Source organism: Sciurus vulgaris (assembly GCF_902686455.1).
Source record: "Sciurus vulgaris genome assembly, chromosome: 5".
NCBI classification, from domain to species: Eukaryota; Metazoa; Chordata; class Mammalia; order Rodentia; family Sciuridae; genus Sciurus; species Sciurus vulgaris.
Window position 1 is genome coordinate 77,320,491 of NC_136465.1, and position 13,468 is coordinate 77,333,958.

The 13,468-nt window shown below is 39.3% G+C and overlaps 2 protein-coding genes across 4 annotated transcripts in view; one reads left to right on the forward strand and one right to left on the reverse strand.

The window, feature by feature from the left end:
* Positions 1 to 265: 265 nt before the first annotated feature.
* On the reverse strand, positions 266 to 9,706 carry M6PR (mannose-6-phosphate receptor, cation dependent). Of its 2 annotated transcripts, none has more exons than XM_079143169.1 (7): positions 9,083 to 9,411; positions 5,907 to 6,083; positions 4,859 to 5,025; positions 3,421 to 3,530; positions 3,029 to 3,159; positions 2,196 to 2,322; positions 266 to 1,762 (listed from the first exon to the last, which is right to left on the reverse strand). In XM_079143169.1, exons 2-7 carry the CDS (start codon positions 6,080 to 6,082, stop codon positions 1,640 to 1,642), a joined length of 834 nt encoding a protein of 277 aa, XP_078999295.1. In that variant the 5' UTR covers position 6,083; positions 9,083 to 9,411; the 3' UTR covers positions 266 to 1,639. The 2 variants fall into 2 exon arrangements, with proteins under 2 accessions (XP_078999295.1, XP_078999294.1); XM_079143168.1 differs by lacking the exon at positions 9,083 to 9,411 and adding an exon at positions 9,434 to 9,706 and having other exon boundaries at positions 268 to 1,762.
* Positions 9,707 to 10,399: 693 nt separating this feature from the next.
* Positions 10,400 to 13,468, forward strand: part of KLRG1 (killer cell lectin like receptor G1) — a 48,932-nt gene continuing 45,863 nt past the window's right edge. For both annotated transcript variants that reach the window (XM_079143186.1, XM_079143185.1), the window contains exon 1: positions 10,400 to 11,021. In XM_079143186.1, the coding sequence (XP_078999312.1) occupies positions 10,916 to 11,021 (106 nt within the window). In that variant the 5' untranslated portion in view covers positions 10,400 to 10,915. The remainder of the gene's footprint in view (positions 11,022 to 13,468) is intronic.

The following is a 13,468-nucleotide window of genomic DNA, read 5'->3' on the forward strand; positions in this document are numbered from 1 at the left end:
TACTCTTTCAGTTCCAACTTTGCTCTTTCCTATAGCTTTATAAAACAGGAGTGTGTGGGGCTGAGGTCAGGATTGTAAGTACCTACCTTGGGCGCTATTCCTTATACAACAAAATATTAAATATTTTTTTCTTCCTCAGTAAAAGGATGAAAATTGGTCGCAGTGGTTGGTCTCTTACTCCATTCCAGTAGCTCTACCCTCCTGTTTTACACAAATGACTAGGCCAGCATGTTTTGTTTGTTTTTTAATCATTAAGTGTTTTTGTACAAAAAAGTGGTGTATTTTTCACTTTAAAACACCAGGGTATGGGGGAGGGATGCAAACAAATAATGACAAAGGAGATGCATTTATAACATTATTTTCCCTGTTTAGAAAGAAAACAAAAACATTCCAATAGTATTGAAAAGTCCAAGGATGAAATAATTTCATTTTCTTCTCTGAAGGCTTATAAAAGGCCCCCTGCCTATTGATTCTATCCCTCTTTTGTGTCCAGTGGAGCCATGTTACTCTTTAGTGGCCCAGGGGCTCACTATTATAGAAAGATCAGCCTGGGATTCTGGGTACATGGCCTAAAACAGAAAGATAGACGCATCAGAGTATTAAAACCTTTACCCACACAAATGCGGGTAGTAAGAAGACACTTCCCTGAGCCAGCAGAAGGGAGACAGGCGCAACTGCATTCTACACCCAGAGCAGAGGACCTTAGAGTCCTCTGTGTCCCACTTCTGCTTCCATTCCCTTTCCAGAAGATTGGGGGGCGGTGGGGGAGAGAAAAAGTCAGAACCAATATGCCTGTGAAAAAAGTGCAACATATGTTAGAATACTGGAGAGGGAAACAGGAGTAAGAACAGCTCTGCCAGCTTTTATTACAAATAGAAGAAAGCTGTCATGGACATCCAAGCATAAGGTAAACATACTTGCTGATTCAACTTGTCTTTCTAATGGACTGGATTGCTGGATTAGGCATTTTGGCCATACATGGATTGATAACCACAATCCAGGGCCCAATTCCAGCTATGTCATCCCAACAACAAGGGTGTGATGGTACCTTATAATCCTGTAATTAGGAAATTTCACATTTTTCCTGTCTAGTCCCAGATGTGGGAGATGCAAGTGTAGAACACTTGGCTCAGACCAAATGGGAATACTTGGATTGCAACCAAGTAATCACTACAAAGCAGATCCAAGCAGCAAGAATATAATCCAGATTCTCATGGAGACTATTGTAGGGGGTAGAGTTATAGCATGAAAGCAATCAAACCTGTATAAATAATGTTTCTTTGCTTTTCTTTAATTAAAGAAATCCAGTGTCTCAAAAACTTGTGAAAATGTATTTAAAAAGAAAGGGCCAGTGACCCTTTTGCCCACTTTAAATGTCCTACCTGTACCCTCTGGTAGCAAGAGAGTGCAGCACCTCTGTTATCACAGGTCCCATTATTTCTTATAATTGTACCTCTCTAGAAGAAAAAACAATAGGAAGCAAAGGGAAGGAAGTTCTAGTGAGAAGAGGATGCAAATCAACAGCAAACTGGAAAGCAGGAATGATATTAAGAGCAAGAATGGAGTGGAGACTGCTTGAGAAATCTGGCTGAGTATGCTTTGGTTGGGGAACTGAAGAGGCTCGACTTTTAAAGTGCAATCACATTGGTAGTAAATGATCATCCCTTTCTTCTGACTCCTCTCCCAGCTGGTCATCCCCCACACCACGATATGCAGCAGGCACATTGCGGGGTTTAGAACGGCACACAAAGTCACAACCGTCCTGTAGGGAAAAAGAAAATGAAATGAGTTTGGCATATCCAACTTTAGAGTAAGACAAAGTTTATATTTATGGTCTAAGAATGTGACAAGACTGGTTTTCTTCAGGGATAATGAAGATAAAGACTCAATCCAAAAAAGAAGTTTCTTCTAATTAGGTCACAACTTCTCCACACCAATACTCTGCCCCAGTAGCAACCTGGGAGATCATCAAATTGACAATGTTGTCTTTCCAGCCATATCTCAGCAAGGCCAGAAACTGATGCTATGCCACTTATTAGTTTGTACAAGGATAGCCAACTGTTTTTTGACTTAAAGGAACTTTTGTAGTATTAGCACCCAATGTCCTATATCCCAGGAAACTGAGCAAACTAGGATGACTGGTTACCCAACCTTCTATGCAGGCTATAAACCCAGCCAGTTGCCTTGTTACTTACTGCTACCAGGTTGCCAAGATCTTGCCAGAAGGCTAAGTGGGGAAACTGCTCCATTCCCTTGGCTCCCACCACTAGTCGCTGGTATAAGAAACCTCCAATGATATAGACAGCAACCAGTGATGCAAATCTGTAGAAAAGACATGTGTACTTAAAGACAAAGCTGATCACTACTTCCATGAGCTACTTCCAACCTGGGAAGCTGATACAAATCATGATTTTGATGCCAATTTGGGTAACTTAGTGAGACCCTCATCTCAAAAAAATATCAAAACAAAACAAAAAACCCAGAGGAAAAAGTTGAAACTCAGATATTAAGGATTACCTCTATGTTCAATGTTAACTGTTTCCTAAGCTACATTTTGTGGAAAAGGGATGCAGGTGGGGGGTAGAGGGGGTGCATGGAAGGGAAATGAAGATAATGAAAAAGGGGTCTGGTAGCTTCTTTAGAAAACCAGCTAAGAGTGCTGTCAGTCTGACAGACACAAAGGCTCAGAAGAAAATGTGACCTAGTGTGTGATCTTAACAGCCAAGAATAATCACCACTACATATATAATTCCATTTCTCCATAGTTCTAATCATCTTAATAAGATAGTATTAAAAACTGTCCAGCCTTCCAGTGAATTTAAAAAAAAAGGATCTCCAAATGCAAATATTTATCTGGGGCTAAACATTAAATCTAGGTTCATGAAACCTGCATAGTTAGAGTATGTTTATACAGTCATCTTCCCTAATATACAGTCATCTTCCCTAATTTAGTATAATACGTGCACCCACCACCATTTGTGCCTATATACTACCAAGTTGTTAACTGCTACAGGAAAAGAATACTCACGTAACAAGTAAGATAGAACCCACGCTGAGGTGGGAGACCTCTGGGGAACAGGCCAGGCTACTATCCATCTCAAAAAGGTAGAAACAATCTTGGATTTTGCCTCGCTCCTCAGACACAGGATTAAAATTGTCCTAATGAGAGGATAGAACACAGTATTTGTGATAAAATAACAAAAGAAAAAAAAAAACAAAAATTCAAACTGATTTTGCTTTTCTCCTGGTTCAATAGCCTATTTCCATTTAAGATGGAAAATGGGTATTGGACATAGGGAAAAACTGACCCAATTTTCTCATGTCCACCCCAATGTAAGAATCTCATCCCCTCTGGATGTTCCACCTTGGGTCAATCCTTTAAATCTCCTTCCTAGGTTTATATATCCCAGGGAGCCTCACCGCTAGGGTATGTCGATTGCAGGAGATCATCACCACAGCACGACGTTGCTCCTTGCCACAGTGGTTGTCATATTCATCACCCCCTTTATAGATCAGCATGATCCAATTACCTGAGGAAGGACAAGGAAAATGGTGCTATGGGGTAAAGGGGAGAGGAGAGGCAACTCTAGGTAGTATGGCAGAGTGGAATTAAGTAATCGGTGAAATTAGTTTTAATTAAAATAATCCTTATGGGTATGAGCTCTGTGTATCAGACATGCCATGCTAAAACTTGCTTCTTTACAAAGTGTGTGTTCTCTTGTTTTAGAAACTAAGAATCATCTTAATTTTCCACATTAAGGTAGGCAACTGGTAATGTGAAAATAATTATGTTCCATACCTTAACAGTGATTCAAATTTTCAGAACACCTGCTAATAGCAATAGAAAAGACTCAATACAATTGCTAGGCAGCAGGGAGAAGCTGAATTATTCACAAATTCAAAGTGGATGATTTTTTTGAGATGAGAATGTGTTTCTCTTCTTTAGCATTTACTATGTTCAACATTCATTTGCAAAAAATATCTGCTTCAACAATCATGTAAGGTGAATAAGGTAAGGATTCTGCTTCCAATTTTGTATATGAGAAAACAAGGTCAGAAAGGTAGAACAACTTTTCAAAGTCATAGCACTAGGAAATAGGATGAGCGGTACAGAAAACTCATCTGACCACAGCCACAAAACTCTTGTTATGTTTTACCATACTGTTTATAGGAATACACAGCTATACTAGATAACTTAGTTGTTTGTTTGTTTATGGGAAGGAATTAGACCATAAGTGCTCACATAGTCCTTTACAACAATATGATTTTATGACTTCTGAAAAATATCACCACTAGCACAAGTTGACAGGAGTATTTTATAGATTAACTGTTTTGCAAAAAGTCTTGATCTCTTAAAATTTAACTGGCAAACTTTAATTTGGTAGGAAGGTGGTGGCTGGTGTGGAACTCACCAAGTATTTAGGTGAATAAAATGCCTACAGGCCACACAATTTTGGTTGACTGTTCTTTTGTGTGTGTATGTGTGTTTACCTATCTATCTATTTGGTGGTACTAGGGACTAAATCCAGGGGTACACAACCACTGAGCTACATCTTGAGCCCTTTTTATTTTGAGATAGTGACTAAGTTGGCCAGGCTGGCCTTGAACTTGCAATCCTACTACTTCAGCATTATAGGCATGTACCACCACACCTGGTTTGTATGAGTTTTTCACTACCTTCATACATATAAGTATCCTCAACTGTGGCTCCAGTGCAGCAGTAGAACTAGGTTTCCTGTGGTTTATAGTCTTGGGTGTGCCAAACTACACATAACGTATACTGAAGAGACTGGGGAAAACAAAGACATATAAGACTGTTGGAACAATTGAGTTGGGATTAATCAACAGAAAGTCTTACTTCCATTGAAGATGTGTGTCTCATTGAGTCTCCCTACTACTGTCTCCTTTCCATTACTTTTGTTGATCTGCACCAGGCCCGCCCCAGAGGTGTGGTTGCCAGCTTCCCGGCACACTCTGAATATGTAGATATATGTGTCTGAGCCCTGGCCCACTGTGCTCTCAAAGCTGTAAGAAAAAGTGGGAAGGAAGAGGAGAGTTAATTAGCTATCAGCCTAAGGAAAAGCCAGCTTTCCTCTCTTTCTTTGACAACAACAACAAAACATGCTCAATTTACTTATCTGATATGGCTAAGTGAGTAATATTTGTTGAGTTATGAAATACTCATGACCCTGATAGACCATAATTGTTGGACACATGATTAAAATATAACACCCAATGCAGCTAGATATTTCAGATATTTCTAGAATGCTTATTCTTAGCTATGCTAGAGTATTAGTTGCTATTTCCCCATGAATTCGAGTTAGTTTTTTTTTAGAGAAAATTTTTTACAGAGTGCACATACCACATATACTACACTGTTTTATAAAAAACCAACCATAACTTTGTAAAATTCTTCAGTGAAATACTAAATCCTTCTTCCCAATTTGACATGATTGTGGTACCATATATCACAAAGACACTGTTTCTTAAGGATCACCTTCAGATTTATTTATCTGAAGATCCTGACACCATGATGATATGTACAGGCCTAAAGATGATCATCTGATACTACTGAAGTTCTATATTATATGGAGATATCAAATAATGCTTGGATTTCCACAAGCTGGATTCTTGAATCCAGTCTTAGAACCAGCTACTCTACTGTGAAAGATAAGAGAACCACATGTTATGTTAATAACTGGACTGAGAATTTTCTCTGTATCACTGAAGACAAAAGGATATCACACTCAAATAAAACTAATATTGTTAAGTGCAGATAAGAACCTATCTCCTAGAAGGGGTTATTTTACATGGATTCCCTCCATGCTAAAAATGAAATAAAATCAGTAAAAAGGACTCTTTAATGAAGACACTTTCCCAAGGCCTTTATAGTTCCTCTCATTTACCTTTTGTTAAACAGTGGAGTTAGCCTCTGCAATAGAGCCAACTCTTTCTTTGACTCTTTATCCTTTTCTCCTACCAGGTCACAAGTTTTTTCTTCTGTCTGCCAGGATTCTCTCACTGCTACAGCCAGGAACAACAGCAGTAGCAGTCTAGTCCTCCAGCTATAGAAAGGGAACATCCTTTTGGAAGAGTGTGTATTGCCGAGGGCAGGCAGGATCAGGAGAGAAGGGAAAGAGATAAAGCATATGAACATGTAATAAACGAATGGTATTCTAACTGTGCAGAAAGTATTATTCTTTGGCATATGCAACAAGTAGTACATTTTAATATCTCTGTAACAAGAACACCTGTAAAAGGAAGCCCAAATATAAACTCTCAAGGGCTTTTATATTTTCAGTAAGTACAGTTGTCTTCTATACTCCAAACTGATGGCAACTCCGGTTCATCTGATGTTTGTACTACTCTAGGAATGGAGCAACATTATGACTCTTCTCAAATTCCTTTTCTCTAATCCATCTTCATAAGCAGGACACACTGGTTTACTCTTGCAAAAGATTCCACTCTGGCACCCACTAATCCTTCAGGAGCCACTGCTACTTCTTAGTTTCATAACAAAATCACTAATTTCCCCTTTGCAAAGTTTTAACTCTTCCAAATTTTTTTCACTTAAAGATGGGTAAAATGGAACCTCTACCCCTAAGCCTTCAATACACATCCCCTTTTCTCCTAAACAAATTTACATTTTTAAAAATTATTTATTTTTAAATTTTTTACAGACTGCATATTGATTCATTGTACACAAATGGGGTACATCGTTTTGTTTCTATGGTTGTACACAATGTAGATTCATACCATTCACATAAATGTTTATAGCAGCTCAGTTCATAATAGCTAGATTGTGGAACAAACCTAGATGCCCTTCAACACATGAATGGATAAAGAAACTGTGGTGTATCTACACAATGGAATATTATTCAGTCATAAAGAAGATTAATATTATGGAATTTGCAAATAAATGGATGGAATTGGAGAATATCATGCTAAGTGAAATAACCCAATCCCAAAAACCAAATTTATTTTGAAGCTGGGCGTGGTGGCACATGCCTGTAATCCCACGGGCTGAGGCACTAAGCAACTCAGTGAGACCCTATCTCTAAACAAAATACAAAATAGGGTTGGGGATGTGGCTCAGTGATTGAGTGCCCCTGGGTTCAATCTCCAGTAATGTCCCCTCAAAATTACATTTGACCACCCATTTCCCACACTCCATTAGGGCAACGAATACTTAGAAAGTTGTCTACCTGACTTTGTGTACATCAATTCACTGAATAAATATTAATAAGGTATTTTCATAAAATAATCCCTTAGACAAGAGGTCAAAGGCCCCCATAATACATTTAAAGCACCAAAACAACAACAGCAAGAAACACTTAATGGAGTGGCCAGGCATTGTTGGAAGCACTTAACATATAACCCTATGCAACAAATACAATTTTTGTCCCTACTTAACAGATAAGAAAACTGACACAGCTAGTGGAGTATACCAGAGAGTGTGGTTCCAGAACTCATGGTCTATGTTTAATCATTACCAGTACATCTCTTTTCATCATAATTTTTTTTGAAATGAAAGTAGGCAGCCAAAGCTGTGCTGCCTTTTTTTTTTTTTTTTTTTTAAAGCAAAGCAAGAAGGGGAAGTGACTTCTCACCCAGTTGACTGAATGGGAGGTAGAATAAAGAATTCCTACCTTCTCTATGTATGCCTATCACTAAACATACAACTTGACCAGTTGATTCAATGAAAAGAAATAACTTTTTTTGTTTGATTGACCTGGCATGCCATTTATCTTATGTTCTCTCAGAGCCTAATTTGAAATGTTAACTTCTGGCTCTCAAGATCTTCTTTCCAGAAGCAGTTTCTGGAAGGATGCTCACAAAGAATGCTGTGTTCTTCAGCCTCAAAGTTAGTTCCTTATTTGTAAACAGTTGATGGTTTCTTTTCCCAAATGTGAACAAAGAATCTCACCAGACTGGGAAGAGATGAAGACCTAAACTCCTTGCAGCTGGCATTAGTTAAGCTACCTTCTTTTGCTTATTGGTTCAAAAAGTTAGGATGAGAGTAAATTTACATTCTTCTTTCTTTTCCGCCGAAGGTTTTATTATAAATTTAAGCTGTTTCTTTTTTTTTGGGGGCGGGGAGGGTGGGAGGGAGGCTGGACTCAGGGGCATTCAATTACTGAGCCACATCCCCATCCCTTTTTATATTTAAAGACAGGGTCTTGCTGAGTTGCTGAGGCTGGCTTCGAACTCCCATCCTCCTGCCTCCGCCTCCCAAGCCACTGGGATTACAGGCATGTGCCACTGCACCCAGCAAAGCTGCTCTTTTTTTTTTTTTCTTTGATTCAGTGTGGTCTATGCTCTAAATACTTTGCCTAGATTATGTTCATTAACCTTCACAACCCAGAAAAGTGTGTATAATTTTCCCATGTTGAAGATGAGGAATCTGAGACTTACAGAGTTACTTAAGTTACTTGCTTGATGTTATTCAAGTTATTGGAGCAACCTGGACAATTCATGGCATAGATATATTTACGGGAAAACAACTGATAAACAAAGGGGTACAGTAATTATAAAGAGTATTGAAATTCAAGGGCTGAGTAGTCCGTTTTTAATATGTTACATTTAATTCAAAAGGTACAAATGTTTGTCTAAATACTTTAGAAAAAAGATTTCAGAATCTTGAAAAATCTCTTTCAATTTCTTATTCTATAAAAACAAATCTATTTGGCAATGCTGAAAAATTCTCCTTTATTAGGCTTGCCAATGGCTAGACCAGGATTAGGGAAGCAGTTACACTTGGGCCTTGGTGGCACTCACTTCCCCACCTTCATGACTAACCATGCCCATTTTCCATTTATCAATGGAATTTCTACTGTTTTCCCGCTGGTTCATTTCTGATTCCTTATTTCTTCTTCCCCAGCAGCCTACACTTTTAGAACAACTCCAATTGGCTAAAAGGCCCAATCGTGAAAAAGAAAGAAACTCTGAGTAGTAGTGTCCCAAGAGCTAAATTCCCCACAAGAAGGAAAGCGAGCTAATTCCCGTTACTCTTCTCCACACCAAGCCAACACTCCCCTCAACCCCCCCCTAGGATTCTCTTTCCAACTGCTTGGAGTCATACCTTATTCAAACGAGGCCACTTCACCTCCTTTCATGATGCAGCCCAAAATTCCTTCTACAAGTATCCAGTAATACTTCAAACCGAACTCCATAGGTGGGGACCTTCCTTTCCCTGTCTTCCAAATAGCTTAAGTCCCCTCTCTGGTCTTGGAAGTTCTAACTCCCTCATTTCTTTCGGGAGTCTGCGCCTCCCCTCCCTCACGCCTTCATATCCATTCTGCCCTAGGACTCATTAGCCATATTTTGGATGAAACTATTGCCAAGTGAGACTTTGCGAACCCGGCTCCGGTCACAGACACCGAGGTGTGAATATACCCCAGCCCGCCTCCTCCTCCACGCCCCTCAGACTCACATGTCACGGGCAAATGGAGTGGCCAAAGCTCAGAACCCCTGGTGAATATCTTTCTGAGAATGGGAGACCGGGCCAGCAAGGAGCCAGGCACAGACCCCCGTCCCAGAGATCGTGTCAGAGGCCAGCGTTCCCCCAGGTGCCTTGCTGTGCCGGACTCCGGGAACCGGAAACAGGAAGCACCAGGCGACCGCTAGGCAACTGCTCCTCCCACTAGACCCCGCGGCATGTGACTACAGAACCATTTTTCCCCTTTCTCCTTCCCGGTCTCCCCGACAACCCTAAACACTGATTGGCCAATATCCTAGGATGTTTAACTCCGCCCCTACCATTAATTCCATTCACTATGGAGACTGTCAAGTTTAGATTCTGCTTTTCGGTTCGCCTTTCTACCAATGGGGTCTCGGAGTCCCGCCTCCGGGCTCGCTTGGCTCGCGGGCTCCAGCCGCGCAGGGTCACGCGCCAGGTCGACTTCTGATAGGTCCGCTTGAAGAGGGTACGTGAGGGCGCACAGCGGAAGTAGAAATACGCAAAGCGGCACGCCCTGCCACTTCTGGGAGTTGTAGTTCTCATGCCAAGCGTTCTCCTTTGGCGCCTCCCCAGATTTCTTCGCAGCCTCCAGGAGCCGCTGTTCGGCTGTCTGTACTTGCCTACGCTTGGCACCTATAGGGCTGTGGGAGGATGGGGTTGTTGGTGTCCAGGTTCTCTTAACGACACCCTTTTCTTTATGTCCTTTTCACAGTGTACTACCGCGGGGTGTGTTGTTTTTGTTACTATTATTGTTATCTCCCTTCTTGTGGCGTTTTGCTTGATAAGCATACTCTGCAACCACCTGTGTTCTACCAGAGGTTTCTTCTGCATGCCCTGTTATCTTTATCTCCTCTGCTTTTCTGGTGTTCTGGGGAACAAGCCACACAGTTCTAGTCCATGTGTGTTTGGTAAGATCCTTTGCGGTCTCCTTATGTTTTATTAGCCTCTTGTTGAAGCCCTCCTCGTTCTTAGAACTCGGTTCAAATACTCTTGCTACTGTAACTGCTTGGATTCACTCCCACAATGAAGCTGTCCTTCATCAGAACGCTGGCTTGTTGTTTGTGCCTGGTTTTGTTTACCTTGTTTTCATTCTGCTTGACTTGACTTGTGTGTATGTCCCTACGTGAATAGGGAGGGGGCCACCTCATTAGAGTTGTTATAGTGTTTTGAATCTAATAATAACAATATTAATATCATCAAAAATGTGCACATCGCTGTGGTGCTGGGCACTTTTGCAAGTGCTTTTTATATTTTTATTTTGTATTTTTTGATGTCTCAGGAAGAAGCTAAATTTATTTTACTGAAAATTACTGTTTAATTTCTTAAGTGTTAAATATTTGGATTTAAGGCATAAAAAGAAAATCGGATATTGCATGAAGCTACTAGCAAATTAAGTCCCTATTAGGCCTGGAGGTAGCGTGCCATGTGGCCGTACATATAGAGTCCTGGGTAGCCATGCAATGTTCCTGGGCTATCGTGACTCCATTGGACCTTGATGCCACCTGTTTCCAGCATATGCCTCAACAGACAGATTGGTCTCTGTCTGGGCTCTGCATCAACTGTAAGTGCTTTTAAAAAAGTAGTAGTTCACTTAATATTCACACCATCCTTAAGAGAAAGTATCTTATGCGATTTTTCAGATGGATGAAATAACTAAGTATGTAACCTGCTCTGGGTGCCACAGCTACTAAGTATTCAAATTTAGGCACATAGTCTCCAGAATCCGGGCTCTTAAGCCTTGTACCACAATACTGACTGTATGATATTCTACATTCGTTAGTGCCAGGCACATGGGCGCCTGTAATTCCAATGACTAGAGAGTCTAAGGCAGAAGGATTGAGAGTTTGATGTTAGCCTTGTCGACTCTGTGAGACTATTTCAAAATAAAAATGAAAAACTGCCCCTGGATTCAATCCCCAGCACCATAGAACAACAACAAAAACCCCTATGCTACATTTGTTTATTAATTGATACATTTAATTCTGGGTTGAATATTGGATGTTTTCTCAGGAAAAAAGTAAGACATTAAAAGATGATTTTCTTTCTGATAATAAGAGTAATTTGAGATCAAAAAATAGAACAATGGAAATCATACATAAACTCACCAAAATGTTGCATATTTCCTTCTTGGAAGTAGTTGTTTCCTTTCTTCAAAAATTTAGTATGCCAAATACTTCTCCATATCATTACTTTTCCAGATAGATTTCATGTTTTTTCTGGTATTGGGAATCAAACACAGGGCCAGCATGTTCAAATAAATTTTTTAATAGTTGCATAATATTTTGTTTTACTGATTGTTATTTAATCTGTAAATGTTGGTCATTTAAGATTTTTCGGTTGAATTGCTTTTATACATTTTTTCAACAAACATTTACTGAGCAATTATTATGTGCCAAACACTATTATAAGTTTTTTTCCTTTTTTTTTTTTTTTTTTTTGGTGGTGTTGGAGATTAAACCCAGGGCCTCATGCATTCTAGATAAGTGTTACCACAGAGCTACATCCTGTTTGCATTAGCCCTATTATAAGTTTTCAGGGTAGAGAACTAAGACAAAAATTCCTGTTTTAAAGAACCTCCAAATGGGTTCAGTGGTGTATGCAAGTAATCCCAGTGACTCTGGAGGCAGAGACAGGAGGATCATAAGTTCAAGGCCAGCCTCAACAATTTAGGAACTAAACAGTCTGTTTCAAAATAAAAAAATAAATAAATAAAATGAAAAGGAATGGGAATGTAGCTCAGTGGTAAAGCTCCCCAGGGTTAAATCCTCAGTACAGGGAAAAAAAAAAAAAAAAAAAAAGAAAAAAGAAAAAAAAAAAAAACCTAATGAAACAAAAACTTTCATTCTATAATTGATATTCCTTTGTTGGTGAATTCAAGTTTGACTTTAGAAAGCTTCCTCTTGGTCATTGGCTAAAGTTGGAGGGAGGGAAATGTATATGTTGAAAGTGGGGAATATGTCAAAAATACATTCGAGTAAGTAGAATAACTTGTCTTCTGTGGAGGTGGAAACTGAGATGGGCTTCTCTTCCCAATCAGTTGCAAATAAACTAGATTATTTCCTGCATCTAGGGTCTGAGTGCATGTTCTGGGTGCTTTCTGTGTTTTAACTCCTACTTCACAGAACAGAGGTTCTGATCAAGGACAAAAGTTGTTGACTCTGGTCTGGTAGCCTTGTCAGGAGTGACTATTTTAACCTCTTGACACTTCTGGGTTCTTCTGGGTGAACCTTGACACCACTTGTTCTTCTGGGTGAACCTTGCATTAACAGATTTTTGCTTTGGTTTCACTGTTAAAAACATCCTTCCTGCTTACAGTTTCTGATATGCTTAGAGATCTTTTGGAATTTATTTGGTAGTTTCTGAGTCTTGCTTTGCATGTATTCAATTTGCCATCTTGAACCAGATTTCAATTTAAAATTTTTATTGACACCTTTTAAAATAATCACATTTAACATACTTCAAGGATAATTTTTTTTTGTTTTGGTAACTTTCAATTTTACTATAATTTAACATTTATGAAAAAATGGAAGATAGTACAATGAACACTGGTATATGCTTTACCTTGATTGATCAATAGTTTACCTGTTGCCCTATTTATTTATGCTCTCTTCCCCCCTCATCTACCCTCCACATTGGTTCATTTTGAACAATTTAAGAATAATTTCCCCATTACCACTAAATACATCAGGGTGTATTTCCTAAGAGCAATGACATTCTCTTACATTAACGCAATATAATTATCAAAATTAAACACTATAACCTTGATATAATAGTATCAAATTTATAGTCCATATTCAGAATTTCATCATTTATTCCAATAAATACTCTTTAATTACTTTCCATTCCCCAACCACAGGAGCCAAACCCAGAAGCACCTAATGCAATTAGTTGTTTATCTTTTTTTGACCCTGAAAATTTGAAGAGTACTGTCCATTTATTTTGTAGAATGTCTCTCATTTTGAATTTGTCTTTTGTTTCCTCCTCCCATCCCCAATACTGGTGATTGGA